Source organism: Schistocerca piceifrons, chromosome 1 (assembly GCF_021461385.2).
Source record: "Schistocerca piceifrons isolate TAMUIC-IGC-003096 chromosome 1, iqSchPice1.1, whole genome shotgun sequence".
Lineage (NCBI taxonomy): Eukaryota > Metazoa > Arthropoda > Insecta > Orthoptera > Acrididae > Schistocerca > Schistocerca piceifrons.
In genome coordinates this window covers 360,980,124-361,003,754 of record NC_060138.1, presented here as the reverse complement: position 1 = coordinate 361,003,754, position 23,631 = coordinate 360,980,124, and the positions used below count along the sequence as shown (strand labels likewise).

The 23,631-nt window shown below is 41.0% G+C and overlaps 1 protein-coding gene across 2 annotated transcripts in view; it reads right to left on the bottom strand.

The window, feature by feature from the left end:
* Nucleotides 1–23,631, bottom strand: part of LOC124785494 (bifunctional glutamate/proline--tRNA ligase) — a 221,267-nt gene that overhangs the window by 12,074 nt on the left and 185,562 nt on the right. For both annotated transcript variants that reach the window (XM_047254186.1, XM_047254187.1), the window contains exons 22-25: nucleotides 23,410–23,477; nucleotides 21,715–21,888; nucleotides 12,476–12,636; nucleotides 2,297–2,440 (exon numbers count right to left, since the gene is read on the bottom strand). In XM_047254186.1, coding sequence (XP_047110142.1) covers nucleotides 2,297–2,440; nucleotides 12,476–12,636; nucleotides 21,715–21,888; nucleotides 23,410–23,477 — 547 coding nt within the window. The remainder of the gene's footprint in view (nucleotides 1–2,296; nucleotides 2,441–12,475; nucleotides 12,637–21,714; nucleotides 21,889–23,409; nucleotides 23,478–23,631) is intronic.

Genomic DNA, 23,631 nt, shown 5'->3' with positions numbered 1-23,631 from the left:
TGTCATCCTCCTGAATGAAAGTCCAGTGTGCTAACCACTACACTACCTTCTTTGGCAGGTTAAGGTCCGTCAGTGTGTGATGTCACCTGCTATACCAATTAAACACACTCATTATCTGGTGTCTCTCAGTGTCCTGGTGGACTTGTCAGTTGATCCTAGGATTTCTTTTTCTTTTCTTTTCTCTCTCCACATGTTGCTTCCTTCAACTTTGGATTTTTCTGTTAAGTGGAATACATCAAGCTGCTTGTGATTCAAAGTCCACATTGAACTAGAGGTCCCCCTGTGCCTGGCTGAGTAAATCAGTTTGAAGGTCACAGGAAGATGAGGATATACCACTCCAGTATGACTACGCCTAACAAAGCACTGCAGTCTTCAGATAAATCTTTGAGTTGCCACATTTTATTTACTTACTTATTTTAATCATTTGTGGATATTACAGACATCAATACTCTTACAAAGAGAAGCAACAACCCATACCGAGGCTATCTTTCTTTGCAATGATAGCAACAGTTTATATGTTTAATACAAAATTTTCATGTAGGATTTGTAGTGTCTCTTATGAGACAATGAAAAAATGATTAACGTCAAAGTTTAATGTGAGGGTATGTCAACTATTATCCGCAATTTAAATATATTTTTGTTTATTTTGGTAGTACTGTCGTTATACGTTGACGACGCAAAAAATTCTGAAATGGTCGCACAACTGTTATGCACGATGAAGGAGCCGGACAACCGTTTACCGCCACAAATGAAGAAACTATTGAACGTTCATGCGAAATGATTCCCTTAGACAGACTATTCACTATTGATGAAGTGGCACATCGTCTGCATATTAGCAAAAAAAGAAAGAAAGAAGGATCATTACTGGTGATGAAACATGGATCCATCACTACGAGCCAGAGAGTAAACGGCAGAGTAAGGAATGGAAACATCCAATTTCGCCGTGCAAGAAAAGGTTAAAGTTTTTTGGATGCACAAGGTCCAGTTCTGGAACATTATGGGGAAAGGGGCACAACAATAAACATTATACATTACAGTGAGATGCTTACTGCCCAGCTAAAGCCTGAAATTCGAAGTAAACGCCAAGGATTGCTGTCAAAAGGCATTGTGTTGTTGCACGAGAATGCCTGTCTGCATAGTGCTGCCCACACTACTGAAACACTCCACAAACTCAAATTTGAAGTACTGGAACATCCTCCATATAGTCCCGATCTTGCCCCTTCTGACTATCACTTGTTTGGTCCACTCAAACGGACATTAAGCGGCCGTCGATTTGCCTTGGATGAAGCAGTGAAAGATGCGGGGCATTCCTGGCTTGCAGCTCAGCTGAGAAACTTCTTTTATGAGGGCATCAGGAAGCTTGTATAACGATGGATCAAGTGTGTTGAAACGCAAGGAGGCTATGTTGAAAAATGATGTTCTTGTGAGTTTCCTATTTGATTACAATAAAATTTTATAACTACTTTGCGGATAACAATTGACTTACCCTCATATATTCTGCAGTCAATCAATCTTTGAAAATAAAGGACAACCAGGAAGTTAGCAGTTGAACCTGTGTCATCAGATATTGTAAATTAAATGAAGTTTGATCAAAGAAAGAAAGAGTGATCAAAGAAAGAAAGAGAGAGAGAGAGAGAGAGAGAGAGAGAGGGGGGGGGGGAGGAGGAGGAGGAGGAGGAGGAGGAGGGAGACTGTGAAGAAAAAAAAAAAGTAATATGGGAAGAAAGAGGTAGAAAGAAAACATGTATAACAGCTGTAAGGCGAATCCTCTAGAGTATAAGTTGTAATTCAGTTATTCATCTGAAATAATTATCAAGTACTGAAATAAAGAGCTCCTCGTCCAGACTGTGAAGGCCCAAGGGATGTTTACCAGACATCATTTCATCCTCTGCCTTGTGGCGTCATGTGGATGCACTGTGATGGGGCATATGGGTCAGCTCACTACTCTTCCAGGTGTTTTGCACTTTCTAAACAGTAAGCAGATACTACTTGGTCAAGTAGCTCCTCAATTGGGATCACAAAGCCGAGTGCTGCTGATATCAGTCCTCTCACGAAGCAAAAATCTTTAGCAGTACTGGGAATCGAACCTGGGTCCTCTGCTTGGTAGGCATCAACATCACTCAGCTAAGGGGACAGACAGTACAGTAGTAATATGGTCTTTTTAATTTTCTACTTTACTGTGGGTTGCCTATGACAAATTCTTGACATCTTCACCCCTTTTCCCTCGCACTATGTAAAATCTTGAACTGCACGGACTTTTTGAACATTTTGCAGCCAATCTAGAATAAAAATTTACCTTGCGCTGTCTTTCTTGATGTTATCTTCACATTCAACTTCACCACAGAATGGTGCGAGCACAATATTTTTCTGATCAACAATTTGACAAAATTCAGTCCATTTCTTTGTAAGTTTAGTGTGCTGGTCCAAATCATTCTTTGCCCTGCAATAAAAAAGATATTAAATTTGTTGTTTGAACTTAATCAAAGTACACACACACACACACACACACACACACACACACACACACAGAGAGAGAGAGAGAGAGAGAGAGAGAGAGAGAGAGAGATGAATGAATTCAGTGAACACATTCATTACAATACATGGAACTATTTCTCCATTCACGTGGTTTTTCTAACAGTGCTCACAATACAGGCTTTCAAGGCAGTTATTTGTGCTGTTGTTGGTATTTCTTTAACAGCTTTCGGCAGTGGCCCAAGGCATAATTCTGTGCCGTATGTTTCGTCTTCCTGTGCTGCAGATATCATCAGAGGCTTTGACTCAGGAAGCAGTTACAGTCTCAACCAAGCTCAGCAAGCCATTATTTTTATATGTATTCACGCAATGGTCAGTTCGTGACCGATTGCCAAAGATTGCGTGGTCACACCAATGTATGTTATGGAGCTTGCAGTGAAGAAGAGTTGGAGCTGTTTGTTTTATTTAGCACTAAGGCCCACAACAAGCTCTGTAACACACATCTGGGCAACTCCATAATCTTAGGCAGTGGTCTGATGACATCATGGACTGATCACTGCATCATACAAACTGTTCAGCTGGCTGAGCTTGCTTCAGACTGTAACTGCTTTCTGAGGAAAGCCTCTGATGATGTTTCCAGCATTGAAAAATGAAACATCAGGCAGTGAATTATGCCTTGGACCATGACCTAATACCCAGAAAACAAATATCAGCAACAGCACACTCAAAATTTCTGAAATAGTCTGACACTGGAAAACGGTAATAACTGTCTATAAATATATTTCATTGATGTGTGTATAAACATTTACCTTTCTTGGCACAAGGAGCGGGTGTGAACAATTATGCCAACAATGCAAATTTATATGGTACCTGAAACATACCCGCTGATAGAGATGAAAGCAGAAATAAACATCGGTAGCCCCAGTTTGCACATCAAAACATATATTATACTAGAGCTCAGCATGTTATTGGCTGAAAATGTGATATGTCTTAGCAAGAATATTTAGCTTAGTTACACAGGAAACTACACAAAAATAGTAATGCTGTATACCTTGCAACACAGAATGTCTATTACTCACCTTTCAAAACAGAATTTGCAGCAAAATAAAGATGGCACGATAAATACAGAAATACAGCCATAAGAGTCCTCATCAAAGGAGGTTTTATTTGTACACCAAATATTATGCTCAGTGAGCCACAATACTTGGTAGGGGCCAGTGCACACTCCCCCCCCCCCCCCCCCACGTGTGTGTGTGTGTGTGTGTGTGTGTGTGTGTGTGTGTGTGTGTGCGCGCGCGTGCGCACGCATGAGTGAGCACTCGCACACACACACACACACACACACACACACACACACCACCACCACCACCACCACCACCACCACCTTGTTCTATCTCAAGTGTGCGTGAGCTCTTTGAGACATCTTGTACGATATGGGACAGCTCTGACTGCCTGCATGTCAAGTGCTTGCCCACATCTACCCACAGCTCCACAACTGAGCAGTCTGGTATACACTGTGAACTGAAAGCCCTTGTATCGTACATACATTGAACTTAAGGTAGTCTGTAATCTGTTGAGTTAGAAGTTGACAAGACACACAGAGCTATCAAGAAAGACTAAGTAAAGGAAGCTTTACTTATGTGAACACAGTGATTGTAGGATACTACAAAATAATAACTACTTTGGTTAATTTATCAAATGGAGAGTTGAATTGAGAAAATTATTGAATTCACAATGAATAGAAACACTGCCCCATACTTACATCCAAGAGGTGCAACTCCTGGTGCTGTTGGCACAAACACTAGTCCTATAGGAACTATATGTTCATTCTCAGAAGCTCACAATAAGTGAGCAACAACTCTTCTCAGTGAGCGGTACCACTTCTCTCCTCTCCCACTGCTGTTTCAACATTCCTCAACAAATCCTCTTTCCTCCCCATAGAAGAAACACATATTTTCAAAGCTACAACTACTATTTTCTACATTACTTTTTTTTAATTACTGGCAGTATTTGAAACTGCACCTCGTGAAGACATGGATTAGCCAGGCATTTGTAATTTTAACAACTATTCTGATCAATATGTGAATATGCTTCAGGGTCAACAGATGACTGATAGTATTCCACATCAAATAACCACAGGAGCTTGTTGCTTTTCATCCCGGAAGAAGAAGCACTTGTTATCATCAACTAATATCTCTGCCAGCTACTCATATTCATAACCCTGACCAAACAAGTTCCATGGCTCTGCATCTCCCTTGCTGAATACGTACAACTAGCAGTGGAAATTTTTCTGTACCAAGAAATCAGCTATATCTCCACTGATTTCCTATCTCTGTTCCAACAAAATTTAGGTGGCACGTGCCACATTTTATGGCAATGCGATTTATGGTTTGCATGCACTCAGCCCATATCTTATGCTATCAATGACACCGCTGACACAATCTTGACTGCCTCACATAATTTTGCATTGAGCCTCACGGCTGCCTCCATCAGGATACAGCACAAACCATTTGAATCTCTCCTCATCTTACAAGACTTATGGTGACACGTCAATGCCCAAAATGTGGTAGACACCTACAAGTTATTCCAACAGGAATAATTGTTGTCCTCCTGTGGGACATAGCTATCTGAAGAATTCATCCTACTGGAACACAATTTCAGCTTCTCCTTGACGCAGACTTCCAAACAATTCTGGCCATAAACACCCTCTTTGGGCTATACCACTACCATAGGCTGCCATCTGTTGTGTCCTCAAGCATACGGTCTATTTTACAGCACTTCCTATAACTACTGTGCGATATACCACATTGTTCAAACTATTTGGACAATGTAATTGTCACCAGGAAAGACCTAGAACATCATTTCTGCAACTACAAGCGAATGTTCAATGCTGATATAAGAAACAAGCTTGAAGTTACAAATGTGAAAATTGTTTCAACCGGAAGTAGAATGCCTTTGACACGTCACAGTGGGGGACCAGCAGAGGTGTACCTTCAAGCCATTCACAACCTAACTATATGCCAGAATCCTCAAGAGCTAGAGGTGGTACTACGCAAATTAAATTATTAAAGACATTTTACCTCAATGGAGCTACAATCTCCACAACATCATACTGACTCCCAAGCTCACGCAACCTGAACGGAATTTGTAATGCAAGAATTCTTTTTCTACAGTTGAACATTTCTTGATCAAATCACTTGCCTCACACATTATGCATCTTGCACAGAGCTATTTGGCTGTGCACCAGATGGATCAGTGCACAACAAACTTGGTCATCAGCTCAAACCACTGCTCACAGGCACTGAAGGAAAATCTCTTTCATTTGGGCATCCAAAAATTCTATGAATAGCTATTTGGCTCTTCATACTAACAAACAGATCACAAATCCTTTCTCACAAGTCTTGGCCCTCATTACCACATTCCACAACACACTGCCCAATGATTACAGTGCTGGGCTCTCCTCCTCAGTAACTACCAATATAAAATATAATTTTGATCCACAGTGTGCAATGAGGATGCAGACGTTATCTCACAGTTACTGATGAGACTGGACCAAGTCTTATTCCTTTCCACAGGTCATCTTACGCAATGAGCACCAACCTCCAGAAGTCCTTGTTTGTACTTACACAAGTATTAGCTAGCCTGCAGGATTCTGGTCAAAACTAGAACCCAAAAGCTAGTTCACCCTTAACAATTTTCCTCTCTTGTTTAGAGTGCAAAACAAGTGATGTCAAAAGCACCAAAATCGTGACTTAATAGGCCATTTTCTAGATAAAGTAATCTGTGGTCCTTACAGTTAACTGGCACATAGGAGCCTAAATGGAATCACTAGGTGGGTAACACTATAATGAATAATGACAGCGAACTTGGAACACTAGTAATGAAACAAATTTTACAGCACTTCCTAGAATAACTACTAAGCGATATTTCACATTGTTCAAACTATTTGGACAATATAACTGTCACCCAGAATGACAATAGAAAGCTAGAATCAAATATTACAACAAACATCCTTTTAAAGAGGGTGTTAAAGAGCTGCTAAGTCAATTGGCAACCCACAGCTGGAAATTAAATTCCTTCACCACATTGCTATGATGAGTAAAGAGTAAAAAGCTTTTTGCTGCCTGTGCTCTATCTACTAAAACCTCGGATACCTCAGATGACAGAAAACATTAAAACCAAAGGTGGTTTTTTAACTTTGCACTGGATTAGAAAGTAGTATGCTGTCCATGGTTTGTTAATGGAAAGAGCAAAAGTGTTGCAGGGTCTCTGTTTAAGAGATCATGATGCCTGAAAAAAAAGTGTTCTAACTAAAATTATCTCCTCATAAGGAGAAGCATTACGAATAGTAGACATTGTAAAGAATTCTTGGGGCTTTTGTTAAGTGCTTTTTCTTTTTTGAAAGCTTTTTTTTTTTTTTTTTTTTTAAATCTGATTTTTTGTGAGACTGTTTCTGTTCATAGGGCATGGGGATATGTCAAGCATATGAAACGTGGATGATGGAGTTTCTGTTTCTGTTCATAGGGCATGGGGATATGTCAAGCATATGAAACATGGATGATGGAGTTTTCCTGTAGTTTCGTTTGGAATATATCTTGTTTGTGCTGTTAGTGCAGAGATCTGGGGTTTGTTTTGTTACGCAATGGAGTAGAGATGAAAGGAGATGTTTGTTTGTTTGTTTTGTTGTGTAGTGTACGAGGAATGTAGTTAACGGTATTTTCATATTGTAGATTTAGGTAGAGCACGGGGAAGGAATTAACACACAGTTGGCATGTAGTGTAGCACTGAAGAGATTGTCGCCACTGAAACATTTTGGTGTGCAGTGATCTCAATATATGTTCATTTTTGGCTAACAGTGGAAAGAAAGCAGTAGATGGTCATTAAGTTATCAGCAGATGAGTGATGATGGCTAACAAACATATTATTATGGGTAAGGACAGTCTAAGAACTGGACTGGCATTCGGGAGGACGACGGTTCAATCCCGCGTACGGCCATCCTGATTTCGGTTTTCCATGATTTCCCTAAATCGCTCCAGGCAAATGCCGGGATGGTTCCTTTCAAAGGGCATGGCCGACTTCCTTCCCCATCCTTCCCTAATCCGATGACCTCGCTGTCTGGTCTCCTTCCCCCAAAACAACCAACCAACAGTCTAAGAAGACAGAACATTTACAGCTGTGGGGAAATGGGCTGCAACTAAGCAGTACAGAATGTGACATCTCAGGACCAACTTTTTGGCTGCCAGGAATGATAACAAGGGCCCAAAGAACTACCTGTTGGGAACCTCACCTCACCTTCCTGAACAATATCTTGGATCCCAGCTTACTCAGCTCTCTGGATGAGCTTATGGCTGCACAGAAGCAGCACTTTAGTGCAGAACAAATGTTTCAACATATTCAATAGTATCGCACCACATCACGATGGTGGAAACCTTGTCTTCTGGTACCATGTGATCCTTTTTTTTCACTTGTACAGCTTTTGTTACCTATGGTGGGAACTCTCAACCGTCACGAACTCCCAGTCCACTAAATACCATACCAGTCTCCAGCAATGTTAACTGGACTGAACTAAGAGGAAAAACAATCAGTGTGAAAGTGTACATAAGTATTAAAAAATGTACAGTGTACTATGTGATGTTTAACACTTGAGCGGCCACGCCTATGTATAAAGTGCACCAACCACAAATAACATTGTCTTGTACCATTCCATTGTTGTTTCACAATTGCAAGCCTGTATCTATTCCTTCATTGTTGCTTCAGCTAACACAGTGATAAATTAGGCTGTCATACAAACAAGTGATCAGCAGCAATATAAAATAAACAATGAGCTAGATTAGAAAAAATACACAACCTGTGCAACAAAATTTCCCAAATTCCCATTTAGCAGCACAATCCCACAATGAAGCAGTTGTCTAAAACAGAATTAGTAATCGAATAAGTATCTGGCTGAGATCTGATGCAACTGTGCTGTTTAATGCTCTAACTGTGTCACTACTATGGGGTAATATTTGCACATGGCAACAAAGAGATTCGATGAAAAGTTTAAATTATAACTGTTTAATTAAAAAGTGGTATAGCTCTTATAATGTAAGTTTACTTTATCACTTTTTAATTAAAGCAAGATTAGACTGTAATTTTGCCAATACATGTTTACCTTGGTACATAAAAATAACTATCCTTTACATGCCTACAAAGTAACTATTCTTTAAATGTGTACAAAGTATGTTATGCGCCCATTCGTGTTATGAAAATTGACCTGTTTGCTCAAGGGTCACGAATTTTACAGATTCAGCAGCAGCCTAAGGTTTGGGGCACCAAATCTTCTTCTAGAGCACAAAGTGTTGCCTCAACAACCTTCCTAGCGGACTTCACACCCAGTTGCTAGGGAGACCAGCAAGTGGCCTGTGAAATTCTGCTGCTAGGGCTGGAATATTTCAAGATCTCAGTCTGCCAATGTAGTGAGCTGTATCATGCCTTGGCCTGATACTGTGCCATCTGGGTTCCTACATGACCAGAAGCAGGACCTGATCATAAAAGAAGCTGTGCAAATCTACTAGAAATATTCACAGCCCAGACCAAGCAGTATATTGTCTGCAACTGTTACCAGTACTGAGATGTACTCTACATCGGCCAAAGGCCTGATGTGTGTCATCCAATCTCGACTACATCCAGTCATCTGGTCTATGGGCTCCAAAACCGAATGCTGTCGGGACTTTAACTAGTGCCATCCATCTGGAATCACCTCCTGGGTGACACCAAACAGCCGCTGGGGATCTACAGGGGGTCACTAGTTTGGAGCGTATGCACTGGCGAGGCTCGCTCCTGACACTCTGCTGAGCTGCCAACTGTCCAATGTTTATGCACTCCACCACTGCAGTCTCGTATCTGCCCTTGGCTGACACTGCATCCTTCACCAAGGTCCTGGGTTTGTCACACCATGCCTGTGTTTGGAACATCATGCTGCCTTGTCGCTACCCTGCTGCCTAGTGTCATGGCCTTGCCCACCAGAGCCTGTCACTAGTGACCCGCTCATCCAGTTTTTGGGTGACTGTGCTGAGCCAGTATCTGATGCGGTGCCACTGGGGAATGGTTACTGTGCAAGGCCAAAGTGGAGCAGATGCTGCTATTGCCACAACTCTCCCTGTCGCAGAAGATTGTAAGGTCTATGCCTGACCAAACTCTCAAGTCACTACCAACAGCCATCATATGAGAGTCCCCATCAATAAAGATTGTAATTGCTGAGGAAGCATTTTGATTTCACCACTGCCAAGGAACTGGTAGTACATGCTTGACGTACTGCACGGTATACTGAACTGACGATCTTGGCTTCAATAGTGACCGCATCCACAGCACTATTAAAGCTCAACTGTGGCTATTTTTGAGTATCCAATCCCCCCCTCCCCCCCCCCCCCCCTGCAGTTTCAATGGTCATGACTGTGGATCTCTAAATATTTTCAAATATCCTTGCTAGTTATTATTTCCTCATCATGTGTCACATTATTTATCACTGAGAGTAAGGCCATTTCTACATTAACATCTATACTCTGCAAACCACCATGAAGTGCACTGCAGAAGCTACATCTCACTGTATCAGTTTTTAAGGGTTCTTTCCATTCACTTATGGAGCATGGGAAGAATGATTGTTTGAATGCCTCTGTGTATGCAGTAATTATTCTAGTCTTATCCTCATGATTCCTATGTGAGCGATATGTAGGGGGTTGTAGAGTAATCATTTAAAGCTGGTTTTTGAAACACTGTTAATAGACTTTCTCAGGATAGTTTACATCTATCTACAAGTCTTCCAGTCTAGTTCCTTCAGTAGCTCCGTGACACTCTCCCACGGATTAAATAAACCTGCGACCATTCGTGCTGCCCCTCTCTGTATACATTCAACATCCCCTGTTAGTCCTATCTGGCACAGGTCCCATACACTTGAGCAATATTCTAGAACAAAACACCTGGGTGATTTGTAAGCAAACGCCATTGTATACTGATTGCACTTCCCCTGTATTCTACCAAGAAACTTAAGTCTACCACCTGCTTTACCCACGACTGAACCTGTGTGCTCATTCCATTTCATATCCCTGCAAAGTGTTACACCTAGGTATTTGTGTGAGTTGGCCAATTCCAACAATGACTCATTGATTTTACAGTCATAGGATACTGTGTTTATTTTCATTTTTTCAAGTGCAAAATTTTAGATTTCTGAACATTTAAAGCAAGTCGCCAAGCTCTTCACAACTCTGATATCTTATTGAGATCTGACTGAATATTTATGCAGCTTCTTTGAGAGAGTACTTCATTACAGATAACTGCATCAGCTGCAAAAAGCCTGAGTTTACTATTAATACTGTCTGCAAGGTCATTAATACACAATAAGAACAGCAAGGGTCCCAATACTCTTCTCCGGGACACACCTGAAATTATTTCTACATCTGCCAATGACTCTCCATCCAAGATAACATGCTGCATCTCCCTACCATAAGTCCTTAAACCCAGTTGCTAATTTCATTTGATACCCTTTACGGTCATAGTTTGGACAATAAGAATACATGTGATACTGAGTCAAATGCTTTTTGGAAACCAAGAAATACTGCATCTATATGACTGCCTTGATCCGAAGCTTTCAGCATGTCATGTAAGAAAAGTGCGGTTGGCATGTACGAGGTCATTCGGTTCAAGGTGCCTCATTATGTTTGAGCTCAGAATATGTCCTAAGATTCTACAACAAATCAATGTCAAGGATATTGGACTATGGGTTTCTGGATCAGTTCTACAACCCTTCTTGTAGACATGTGTGATCATCCACAAAAAAGTGCTCAATAATACTTGTAAAACATTGTTTATTTTTATCTTCTTTTACTGTATATATGTTTGGTTTGATTGCTACTCTCGTGACATCTGGAAAATGAAGTAATTTCCTTAGTTACGTATCAAATGATTAGTGATTAAAATTTGAGGATAATTCCAAAAGTAAGAAATATGAAGTGCCAGGGGGTTGCAGGGAAACTGTTTGCATGGCTGCTGGCCACACTGTTTTTTCCTTGCTTCCTCCACCCTCTATAGAAACCACAGCACGTAGGCTGGAGCTTTCAGTCATGGCTTGGCAGCCAGTTGTAATGGAGCTCCCGTTAGCCATTACTACGAAGTGCTGACATGTTGCCTTGGCCTGCTCAATCACCAGATCTGTCTCCAATTGAGCACATACGGGACATCATCAGACGACAACTCCATTGTCATCCCTGTATTGGCCAACCAAATGCAACAGGCATGGAACTCCACCCCACAAACTGACATCTGGCACCTGCACACGTTTGCATGCTTGGATACAGCATTCTGACTGATATATCAATTACTAATGTACCATCATTTGACATTTGCAATGCCTTATCTCGTACTTATATTAACCTCTGGTCTTCAATGTTCATCACTTAAATATGTCCCCCAGATGCATTCCCAAAATTTTCTTTCTACATGAATTAGTTTTAGGTGTTGTGATTTTTTTTCTCTCAGTGTATTTTCTTACTTTCGGACAATGTCACAAAACATTTGACCACAATTTGTTTTCAATTTTTTTTTATCTGGAACCTTAAATAATTGGTCCGACATAGAATTTTACATTATGTTTCAGTCTCCACTTCTTAAGCTACCTCAATTGACTTACTAGCTACTGTGGGAAAGAAAGAACCTCTGTCTACAGCATACAGCTGTCTGACAAAAATAAGCACTCAATTTGGGTTCGGCCTCTAGCATAATTACGGATTTTTATAGCACCAATAAAATACTTTTTGAAGAATTCTAAATTGTAACGAAGTCACTAATAAACCTCTGTTTTCTGTGATTCAGCTACAGAACACTTGGTTCTGAGAGCATTTTCTTTGAATTATTTTCCTTTTTTCATTTTTTCCTTAAAAACTATAAAACAGCATCTTTCTTAGAATGTGTTTGATAGTACTAAATACGACTTCTTGCGACCTTCCAACAGTAAAGAACATTTTTGGCTTACTTGTTAAACAGGCTATGATGAATGGTTTCCAATAACTGTTGCAGTTCACTGACTGCCGAGTCACGAGGTATAGGAATTTTCTCTCCATTATCACGGCGAACAGCAATAATCTGCTTCTGCTTTAAGTCCTTTGGACCAATTTCTACTCTTATAGGAACTCCCTGAAACAATAAAAATTTACATTGCACCAAAATCCTGTTATGGAAGAATAACTATAATATAGCTGCATCCAAATTCTGTTACAGAAGAAGAATAGCTGTAACAAATAGTTGAAGGTTATGTTGACTTATCCTAAACACACATTTAATTTTAATTTTAAGTAGATGACAAATCTGGAAGGCTTTCAAATTATACATATGGTATTGATCTTTTGGATCTGCAGCTCTTGTCTTTCTTTCTGTGTCTCCAAATTAAATGATCGGATATAGGTTCCACCTTTTTGCAAACACACTGTTTTCTCTTTCCATCTAAACTTGTTTTAGCACCTCTGTGCCATCACAGTGGCTTTTGTTTATTGAAAACTGTAAAAAGTGAACATATTTTAGCTTGTAACTGATCTAACAAAGCGAGGCTTAAAGAAAGTTTTTGTTCGTTTTGCTTGGTACCGTGATTTTATATTATATCGTTTTGCAGGACCAGCTGTATGGTGGCCTGCACTGATAGATTTTCATCTGCAAACCAAACAATGTAAATGTGAATTATATCAGCGAGTTAGCACATTTATTGACTTTTAAAAAACGTGATTTTGGTGTGTCACAATGTTTTGTGTATATATTTGTTATTACTCAAGTTTTGTTGTGACTCCTGTCCTTTTGCATTCTGAGGGCACTGCACACACATATTAATGTACTTTGTGTAATTTCATTTTTTATAAACTCCTTTTTGCTTTGCAAAACATGGTCTGCACAATTTTGTTGTGTTTCCTAAATCTGTTGGAGTTCATTTGTTCCAGAGAGAGTTTGATGCCAAATTTGAATTTTGTTACTTTTTTCTCTCTTTCGGTCTGTGTGTGTGTGTGTGTGTGTGTGTGTGTGTGTGTGTAGGCTTCTTTAGCTGTTTGTGTTGCTTTTCTGTAAAATTCCTTTAATGTGTTAAATAATGTGCCTTTAAAGAGCTTAGTGTTTTCATTTAAAAATTGTTTGCCTTCTGCTATTGCCTTCTATATGTGGAAGCTCCCTGCTAGTGTCAGTTTGTGGTGTAGGCTGTGGCTGGATTTCAGTATTTTTAAATATTTTGCTACTGTGGGTGGGTGGTGATTATGGTCTATTAGGTGGCCAGCAAATGTGCTATGGGTGCTGTTACTTTTTAGAGCTCTGAGGTGTTCTGAGTATCTTGTTTTAAAGTTCCTACATATTTATGCTATGTACAATCCAAAAGCATCACCCTAAAGTCCTTACCACAGGTGCACAAAGAACATATTCCTTTAAGATCTGTCATCATTGAATTCAGAAATACTCCATCATACCACCTAGCCCAACACACACACACACACACACACACACACACACACACACACACACACACACACACACACACACATATTACTAAAGAAAATACACACTTTTCAAAGCAACAGGAACCCAGAAAACTCAATGGAACTAGTAGACAGAACAGAATCAAGAACATAGTCATACCAGAACAACAAGCATCATGTCACCATACAAAGACTAAAACAACAAGCAAACACATCAGTCTCACACATTAATGAAATAGCAACCACACTTAAGCACAAAATTACTTTATGTTCAACAAAGAATTTTATTCCTAACATGAAGGGCTGCCAATGATGAACAACCTAGAGAACAGGATCTTCATACACATAATATCACCAAAAAATACAAAGTAATATACTGGTACTGTTTCATTGATGACACAATATGCCTGATTGATGAACCACACACACATGTAGAACAGTGAGACATCCCTCATTGGCGAAGAGCACAAGGTACACTAGATGGTCAGGGAATTGGCAAATGGCGATTGCGTAAGAAACAAGGAGTTGGGGGAATCACCGCTTCTGTGAGGAGACTATCAACAAGACTAGTATGAAAGGTACTAATAGCCAGATACACCCCACAATGATAGACAGGGTCAAGGAGTTTCAAAGTTGAAGGAGCTGCTGAGCCATAAACCTGACTACCATAATCTAGTCTGGACAACCAAAGCACGGTAAAGATGGAGTAAAGTGGAACAGTCTGCTTCCCAAGATTTGTGGGCCAGGAGACAGAGAGCATTAGATTCCGCATACATGTAGTCCTTAAGTGGAAAATGTGGAGTAGCCAAAATAAAGTTCTGGATCGGGGTGTAATGTGGGTCAATGACAAAAAAGGATAACCCACATTTTAGACGGAGAAAACTGGAAGCCATAGGCAGTGGCCCATGCAGAGGCCCATCAGATGGCGCCTTGGAGCTGGCGCTCAGCAGATGCTACGGAATGGGAGATGCATCAGATGCAAAAATCGTCGACGTACAATGCTGGGGTAACCAGAGGTCCGACAGAGGTCACAAGCCCATTGATGGTAACGAGGAAGAGTGTGACACTTAGCACAGAACCCTGTGTGATACCATTCTCCACTTCTTAGGGGCGCTGAGTGAAGTACCAACTCAAACCCGGAAGAGCCAGTGAGATAAAAATTCGCAGATAAAAACTGGAACAGGACCACGGAAGCCCCAGTCATGCAGTGTAACTAAAATGTGATGGCACCAAGCCGTCATATGCCTTATGTAGGTTGAAGAAGACTGCGACAAGGTGCTGGTGGTGAGTAAAAGCCTGTCGGATAGCTGATTCCAATCAGAGTAAATGGTCAGTTGGAGATTGCCCTGCCCGGAAGCCATACTGATACAGGGACAATAAGCCCCGAGATTCGGGTACCCAATATAATTGGAAGCTGACCATCCTTTCGATAGTTTACGGAGAACATTCGTCAGGCTACTTGGGCAGTAGCTGTCTAGAGACAATGGGTTTTTCCCGCGCTGAAAGATGGGGATAACTATACTGTCTTGCCATTGTGACAGAAAACCACCCCTGAGCCATATGTAGTTGAAGACCCTGAGGAGCTGTTGCCTCTGGGGAACATCCAAGTGTTGGATCATCTGGTTTTGGATGGAATCCGGGCCTGGGACTGTGTCTCGTGAAGAGCTAAGAGCCTGCAACCAATTCCCATTCAGTGAAGGGTGCATTATAGGGCTCAACGTGGTGCGGGATGAAACAGAGGGGGTCTGTTTAACTCTCTCAGCATTCCTTTTTACTCCACTTAATAAGGTAACGAGCCTTAGCACGGAGATGCTTAAAAGTGAGGAGGTTGATCTGTAAAGGCTGTCGCTTAAATCGCTGCAGCACCCATCGGCAGTCCTGGACAGTGACTGCGACACACTATGTCCACCACGGCACCAGCCGACGACGAGGGGAACCTGCAGATAGAGGGATAGCAGTGCCAGCAGCATGACGAATAGTGGCAGAGATGCCTTGCATGACTATATCAATGGAATTTGAGAAGGAGGTGTCAAAGTTCACAGCAGATGTATATAAAGGCCAATTGGCCTGACGGAATGCCCAACGTGGGGCCTGTCCTACTGGCGGCAGCAGGGGAATGATAGAATCACCCAGAAGTGGTCACTGTCACAAAGGTTATCATGGGATGACCAATGTAGGGAAGCCTGGGCAGGGGAGGAGATTGTGAGATCGGTAACAGAGAAGGTGCCATGAGCAGCACCGAAGTGGGTAGGGGAACCATCACTGAGGCGAGACAAATTGAGGTTCGTGATAAGTTGGTCAATTAGGATACCCTTACCCATTGAAGTGACAATCCCCACAGTGGATGATGGGCACTGACGTCCCCAAGGAGGAGAGTTGGGCGCAGGAGTTGCTGGATTAAGGCAATGTAAGGAAGTGGCCTACCAGGAGGGGGTTGACATTACAAATGGTGATTGTCGGAGCCGTTTGCACTTGGACCACTACTGCTTCCAATTTGGTATGTAGGGGGACCCAGTCACTAATGACATTGGAGTGAACCAATGTGCAGACCCCATCAGATGCTACCCCAGGGACAGCATGGTTCCAACAGAATGCCCGATAACCACGAACTGTTGGAGAGTGATCATCATGGAAATGGATTTCTTGAAGAACAAAACAGAATGCATAACAGGAGGAGACAAGAAATTGCATTTCCAGTAGATGACTATAGTATCTATTGCAATTCCACTGGATGATCATGTGGCGAGAGTCCAAGGTAGACATGAAGAAGCCGAGGAGGAGGTCAGGTCACTTGGTCAGTAGTAGTCACCAACAAGGGTGGGGTGAAGTCCATAAATAAGATGTCAGACTCAGGCTGCGAGGGGCAGAATGCAGCTCCTTGAGGGCACCTTGTCTTGGGATTTGTTTCTTCTTCTTCTCTTTCTGAGGTGGAGGGGGGCAGGGTACAGGGGAGTACAGGCTTCTGCAAGATTTGAAACTGAAAGAGTGTGGGCAACCTAGGGGTGCACAGGTGGTGGGCCTTGTGGCCAAGTGGTGGGAAGAGTCTTCTGGCCTGAGAGATGCTGGGGAGAGGGGTCCTCGGAGGGAGCCTGATCACCGGCAGATGCCAAAGAAGGGGGGCACTTCTTCGGCCAGGGTGGGGGACCGATTCCCTGACGGAAGGTCGTGGGAACTGTAGGGGAGGGGAAGGGGAGAGAGGGACAGGGCGGCTGGGGAAAGGACGGGGGTGGAGGAGGAAATGAAGTAAAAGAGGCAAAAGTTGAATATTTTTTTGTGAGCCTCAGCATAAGGCAGGCAATCCAGGGACTTGTGTTCTTGGATCTTTTTTTCTCTCTTGTAAGCCGGGAAATTCGGCGCGTAAGGGGAGTGGCGGTCAGCACAATTGACACACACAGGTGGTGGAACACAGGTGCTTCCCTCATGGAGTGGGTGGTCACAGTCCACACACAAAAGGTCCGCCATACAGCAGGAAGGCAAATGCCGAAAACGCAAGCACCGAAAGCACTGTACAGGTGGAGGGGCATACGGCTTCACATCACATCTGTAGCACGTACCTTGACCTTCTCTGGGAGGGTATCTTCTTCAAAAGCCAGAATGAAGGTGCCAGTATCAGTGCGGTTGTCTTTGCGACCCTTCTGCATATGTCAAACAAAATGAAAGCCATGCCGCTTCAGATTAGCCCGCAGTTCCTCATCAGTTTGCACGATGATATCCGTATCGGTGCGGTTGTCTTTGCGACCCTTCTGCATATGTCAAACAAAATGAAAGCCATGCCGCTTCAGATTAGCCCGCAGTTCCTCATCAGTTTGCACGATGATATCCGTATGAAAAATTACTCCCTGGTCCACATTCAGAGATGGGTGAAGAGTGATAGACACCAGGACATTGCCAAGACAATCACAGGCATGAAGAGTTGTGGATTGGGTGGCAATAGAACCTTGGATCAACAGGGAGTTCGACAGTATCTTACTACGACACTGCAATTCACCAAACTTGTCCTCTATATTTTCCACGAAAAACAAAGGCTTTGTGGTGGTGAATGTGTCCCCATCCGTCCTCTTACAGACGATGGATCCTTCACCATTCGAAGAGATGGCCATTTGAGAATGGCCAGATTTTTGCAGCTTGATATGCTTCATGGGCTAAGCATCTGCCCTGACCAGGGCTCTCCCCATGGGCGCCACCCAGCCACAGCAATGAGCAGTCTGGCACAGCAGCCAATGCCGGGAGTTCCGATGCTCCAAGAAGGTTTGCAACCACTCTTGGCGTACATTGGGAGGGAACAGCTCTGGTATCAGTAGTGCGATCCCTGTGTACTCAGGGGGCTCAGCCATATGGGTACATAACAGCCCCACCACATGGACTGGCTAACATGCTGGTGACATAGCAGGGTGGAAGGGAGCAACAGTGAGGAAAGGAGAGGGGAAGGAAGGGGAGGGGGGGGGGGGGGAGTGGAATCCACACCGTAGATGCTAGGGAGGGAGTTGTTCTCCATATGGCTCACACTAAAAACAGGACATTTTGAAGTGAAGGTCAAACCTAAAGCGGGGACCTAAACACCAAAAAGGATAAAACAACAGGCAAAAGGAACAAAATTGCAACCAATAAAAGAAACCAGGTGGACAGCCAGGTCGACATAAATCAAGAACACCAAGAGAGGGGAAGAATGTGGCAATGGGGAAGGAGCAAGGATAGGAAGGGAGGGCAGGGTAAAGGAAATGCAGCCAGGAAAGGAAGAATTGGCTGCACAATAGTTCGGAGCCCTGTGTGCATCACACACGAACTCATGAAAGAACTGTGAGGCCTCCCCCCTGCAGGCGGAGGGGTCGCTGGCAACTGTTCAAACCAACCTAATGTGAAGCTGTGATGCCACTTTCATCGGAAGCAGTAAGGTGTTATGAAGTATTGCATAGTCTTCGTCCTCAAGCCTTTGAAACATTTTGCTATTGGCAGACGCTTGTGTGCACTGTTTTGTTGTTGTAAATGGTGCATTTCTTTTGTAATTTAGCCAGCCAGTGTGGCCGAGTAGTTCTAGGCGCTTCAGTCTGCCTCGAGCATGAATGTGTGTGATGTCCTTAGGTTAGTTAAGTTTCAGTAGTTCTAAGCTCTAGGGGACTGATGACCTCAGATGTCAAGTCCCATAGTGCTCAGAGCCATTTGAACCATTTTTTTTTTGGTAACTTAAGTTTAATTTTTTCTCTCATTTGTTTTATTTCTGCAGTACTATTCTGCAGCAGTGGGATACAGTAATGTTCTTTGTTACAGTATCAGTTCTTATCAGTCAAAATTACAAAAATTTAACTGAAAACTGAAACAATGAAAAGTTCCTTGAAGTCTAAAAAATTTCTTTGATTTTCCCCGTTTTATCCCTGATGAAAAATTTCCCAGGTTTTTTCTGGTTGTCCCAGGGTAAGTATGACGGAATTTGATGATGGCTCAAACAACTGCAAAGCAATACAAAGCACTTGTACAGTAGTGTCCCTCTGACTTTGGAGAGTACTCTGGAGGCATAAGCTACCACTTTTTCAGTACCTTCCTGAATTTTTACTAGAACTGCACCTATCCCACAAGTGTTAGTGCCGGTATGAAGTTCTGTCTTGGCATTCTCATCATACGATGTTAGGACTGTATAAGACGTTAGTACCTCCTGAAGGCCAGGAAAAGATCTTTCCTGCACCTTGTTCCAGGAAAATTTGGTGTGTGCATGCAGTAGTTCTTGTAAAGGGTGTGCCTTGGCACACAAGTCCTTTGTGACTCATTGTTAGTATGAAAATGTTCTGGGTAAACTTCTTACATCACCAGTGGGCCCTTGGGTTGGAAAATCTGTGGCTGATCATCTTTTCTTTGGATCAAGATGGAATCCACTGCGTTCACTAGATGCCCCATGATTTTTATTTTTGAGAGGTGGAAGCCCTGCAATCTGAACACACTTCAACACATTTGTCAGGCAGCTTAGATGTTCTTCAACCATTTTGTCTACGGAACATGTGACGAAGCAAGCTGGGTTATTTTTACTTCCCCTCTTGTTTTGCCATCCTCCTCCTTAAAATTAATTTTTTTTAATTTTAACTGATTACCATTAACATACGTGAATGTAATCTGCATTTCCATAAAAGAGAAAGTTTGGCCATTAGTTTTGAAGAACATAACACCAGATCTGATTTTGTGCTTAGTTCTATGTATGTACTTGATTTTCCAATTTATTTTAATTATGTGTAGTTAGTATCTCTCATTATGGGGTGATATTAGTAATTATAAACATTTGGAAGATGAATTACTAGTAATCTTCAAGTATCTATCGGGCTCTATTCGGAAACATGTTAGCAAAGCCAGCCCTTCATTAATTCCAAAGTAATTAACAGTTTTGTCATGAGTATTGTTTTCATAACTATACATGTTAATTTCATCATTTAAACAAATAATTCGGCATAAACCTTGTATTAGAGGAAACTGTTAAAAAGACGGAATTTTTCAATGTATTCATTAATTTAAATGAGTTAAGTTTTAATTGTAATTTCTGTAAATTTAACTTTAAACAATGTGTAGTTTCAGTACCTATTATTGTGATGATATATAAGGGCCTGATTTTTGGTCCCGAGACAGTTAGTCCACAGGAAACTATTGTAGCAGTATGCGGATGTTCGCCTAACTATTAATGAGGCTTATGGAAAGTTAAATAATAATGCACTGGCCATATTAAATGTGTATAAGAGGAGTTGTGAAAAGTGAAAGTAAACAATTGTGAAATGCAAGTGTGCACCTGTCAGCTACATTATTTACCATAGTCAGTGTCCAAATTACAAACCATGTTTTTCAGCCAGTGTTGCAACGCAGTACGTCGACATCGAGGACAAGAAATGAAGAAATAAATGTAGGCGAACTACTACAAACACACTGATGAATGCCTGATGCGCAGCTGAAGACCTGAAGTAGAGAGTTTTCACTGAACAATTTCATGTTGTAACCGGAATCAAGTAAAAATCTGAAAGCAGGGTCATCAATGAAATGCAACAGGTAGCAATGAAAACATGTTTACTACAAACACCAACATACAGCAAAAACAGATCAGAACTGAAGTCCTGGAGGGAGAGAGCACTGATGTTTAAACATACATGAAGTACTCCAGAATATACAAAGGAAAGAAATTTTAAGAACCTTCAAGAAATGATAAATACTACGTAACAGCTGGTGGTCAGGTTTTAACTTGTGACCCAAAGCATGCCAACAAATGACGCTAATTACTACACCACACGCCATGCTGCACAGCTCCTGGCAATGCAAATATCCTTCAGGTAAATGTATATATATATATCTTCTGTTAAACACTGCAAAGTAAACTTAAACACCTCTGCATAAAGAAGAGTGAAATTCAGTGCAAGTAACTTCTCCATCAGCTTGCCCACGGGGTCGATGCAATGTGTAACAGGATTGAGATGGGTAGAGTACAATGCATTTAGTATTGGATATCAAACTTCCTCAACAGAAATACCTTTAAAATAGTGTCATCTCAAATTATGCACACCTATCCGACTTCATTCAGTGAAAAGTTCTGACCTCCTTTTTGGATGCTCATATTTATAGTCAGAGAGAGAGAGAGAGAGAGAGAGAGAGAGAGAGAGAGAGAGAGAGAGAGAGAGAGAGAGAGAGAGAGAGAGAGAGGGAGAGAGGGAGGGAGGGGGTTATTTCCTGAATATTAATATAATTTAAACAAAACGTACATTTGGTTTGTTTTGATTATGAAGACAGTTTATTACAATATACTAACCTTTAACTCCCAGTGGTTAAATCTCCAACCAGGAGAGTAATTGTCTCGATAATCACCATGTGCTCTTACCCCTTTATCCTTCAATTGTTGTTCAAGCTGTCTACAGGAAGAGATTAATTCATTCCTCTCTTCATCTTTCATGTTTACGGTGATACCACATGGTACTATCACCACCTGGAATGGATAGTTTAGCGAAGACACAATTTGATATTATGACAGCAAAAAGAAATTAAACACAATAATAAGGAGAGTGTAAAAATTCGTAATTTCAAAAACATCTTAATAAATGATGGTCAGTTGTATAACTATAAAATATACATACAACTACACATGTAACGTAATTTATAGGTCACAAATGAATGAATAGTACATTCAGGAAGCAAACTTCCAAGTACTGCTTACAGAAACATTTAAAAATAAAACATAGAAAATAAAATTAGATTGTATTGTCATCATTACATGAAGAAGAAAAGAAAACGTGTTGTGGCACTGTAAAAGAGTTAGTCATCATTTGGTGGGTAGTGGTGTAAAACTGATACCACAAACACAAATGTTAATACTGAATATTATTTGAATTGCATTAAAATATTGAAAGATAAAAAATTTTTACTTTCAATAGGAGTATTATCATTTATAAAGTCTAATTATTTTATTTATGACCTGTGATATTAATTATCCAATGTGTCAAGAATAATACTTCAAGGCGATTTACTTCATAAAATTAAATGATTTGAAAGTAGCAATGATATTTAGCTACCTAAAAGATATTTTATTTTCTATCAAGATTGTTTATCATCAGTCTTCTAGTGGTTTGACGTAGCCCACCACGAATTCCTCTCCTGTGCCAACCTCTTATCTTGGAGTAGCACTTACATTCAATGTCTTCAATTATTTATTGGTGAATACATTACAATCTGTGTCATCCCCTCCAGTTTTTACCCTCCGCATCTTTCTCAAGATCATGGAGGTTACTCCTTGATGTCTTAACAAATGTCATGTCATGTCATTTTTGCCAGTGTTTTCCACATGTTCCTCTCAACTAATTATCTGCATATGGCCTTAGAAAAAAATGAAGTAATTTGCACATTGTTAAGTAAAATTATTTCCAGTGACGTCACATTTTAGTCTTGACTGAGAATAAAAATATTTCCTGGTACCCAGTATTTCAATTACTCCCTGGCTCTCTTAAGATACCAGTTTGCCAATTCTGCAGAGAACCATCTCATTTATCATCTTACCAGTCCATCTTACTTTAAAATTCCAACAGGAAAGCATTACATCTCAAATTCTTTGATTCTCCTATTTTCAAGAATTCAAAGTGTCACAGTTTCTAGTACAATTGTGCCTGAATGTGACAATTAGTAATAATTTGACTCATAATGGGCAAACTTCTTTGATATTTGCTAACACCACATGCACAATATTAAACTGATATTATAAATGGAAGCACACTACTCACAATACCAATATAAAAGAGAGCTGAACAGAATAGGTATGAACAAGAATAAATTTTTTTATGCTTTTAGAAAACACAATAATCAACAGCTTTCAATAGATAAATATAGTATTAATGTCTAGTGATTTTTCAAAATACTAGCTCTGCAGATCCAGGAAAAAACACTGGATGCAGGCAGAAAATAAAGATGGTACGTGAACATACTGTGAACTGCTTTTGATATGTATCATATTCTGTACCTGGATAGATGCCACTCGAGGTGGAAGAACGAGTCCTTGGTTGTCCCCATGTATCATTATCATTACCCCTGAAAACAGAACAATCATCTTGACAGCAATACAGTGGAGTTCATGGACAATTAAAGTTAATGACACAATAAGACTGAATGAATAACTGTTACAGTCGATGCACCCATAACATATACCGAAATGAAGAACTCCCTCCAGCTTCCTCCTCAAATG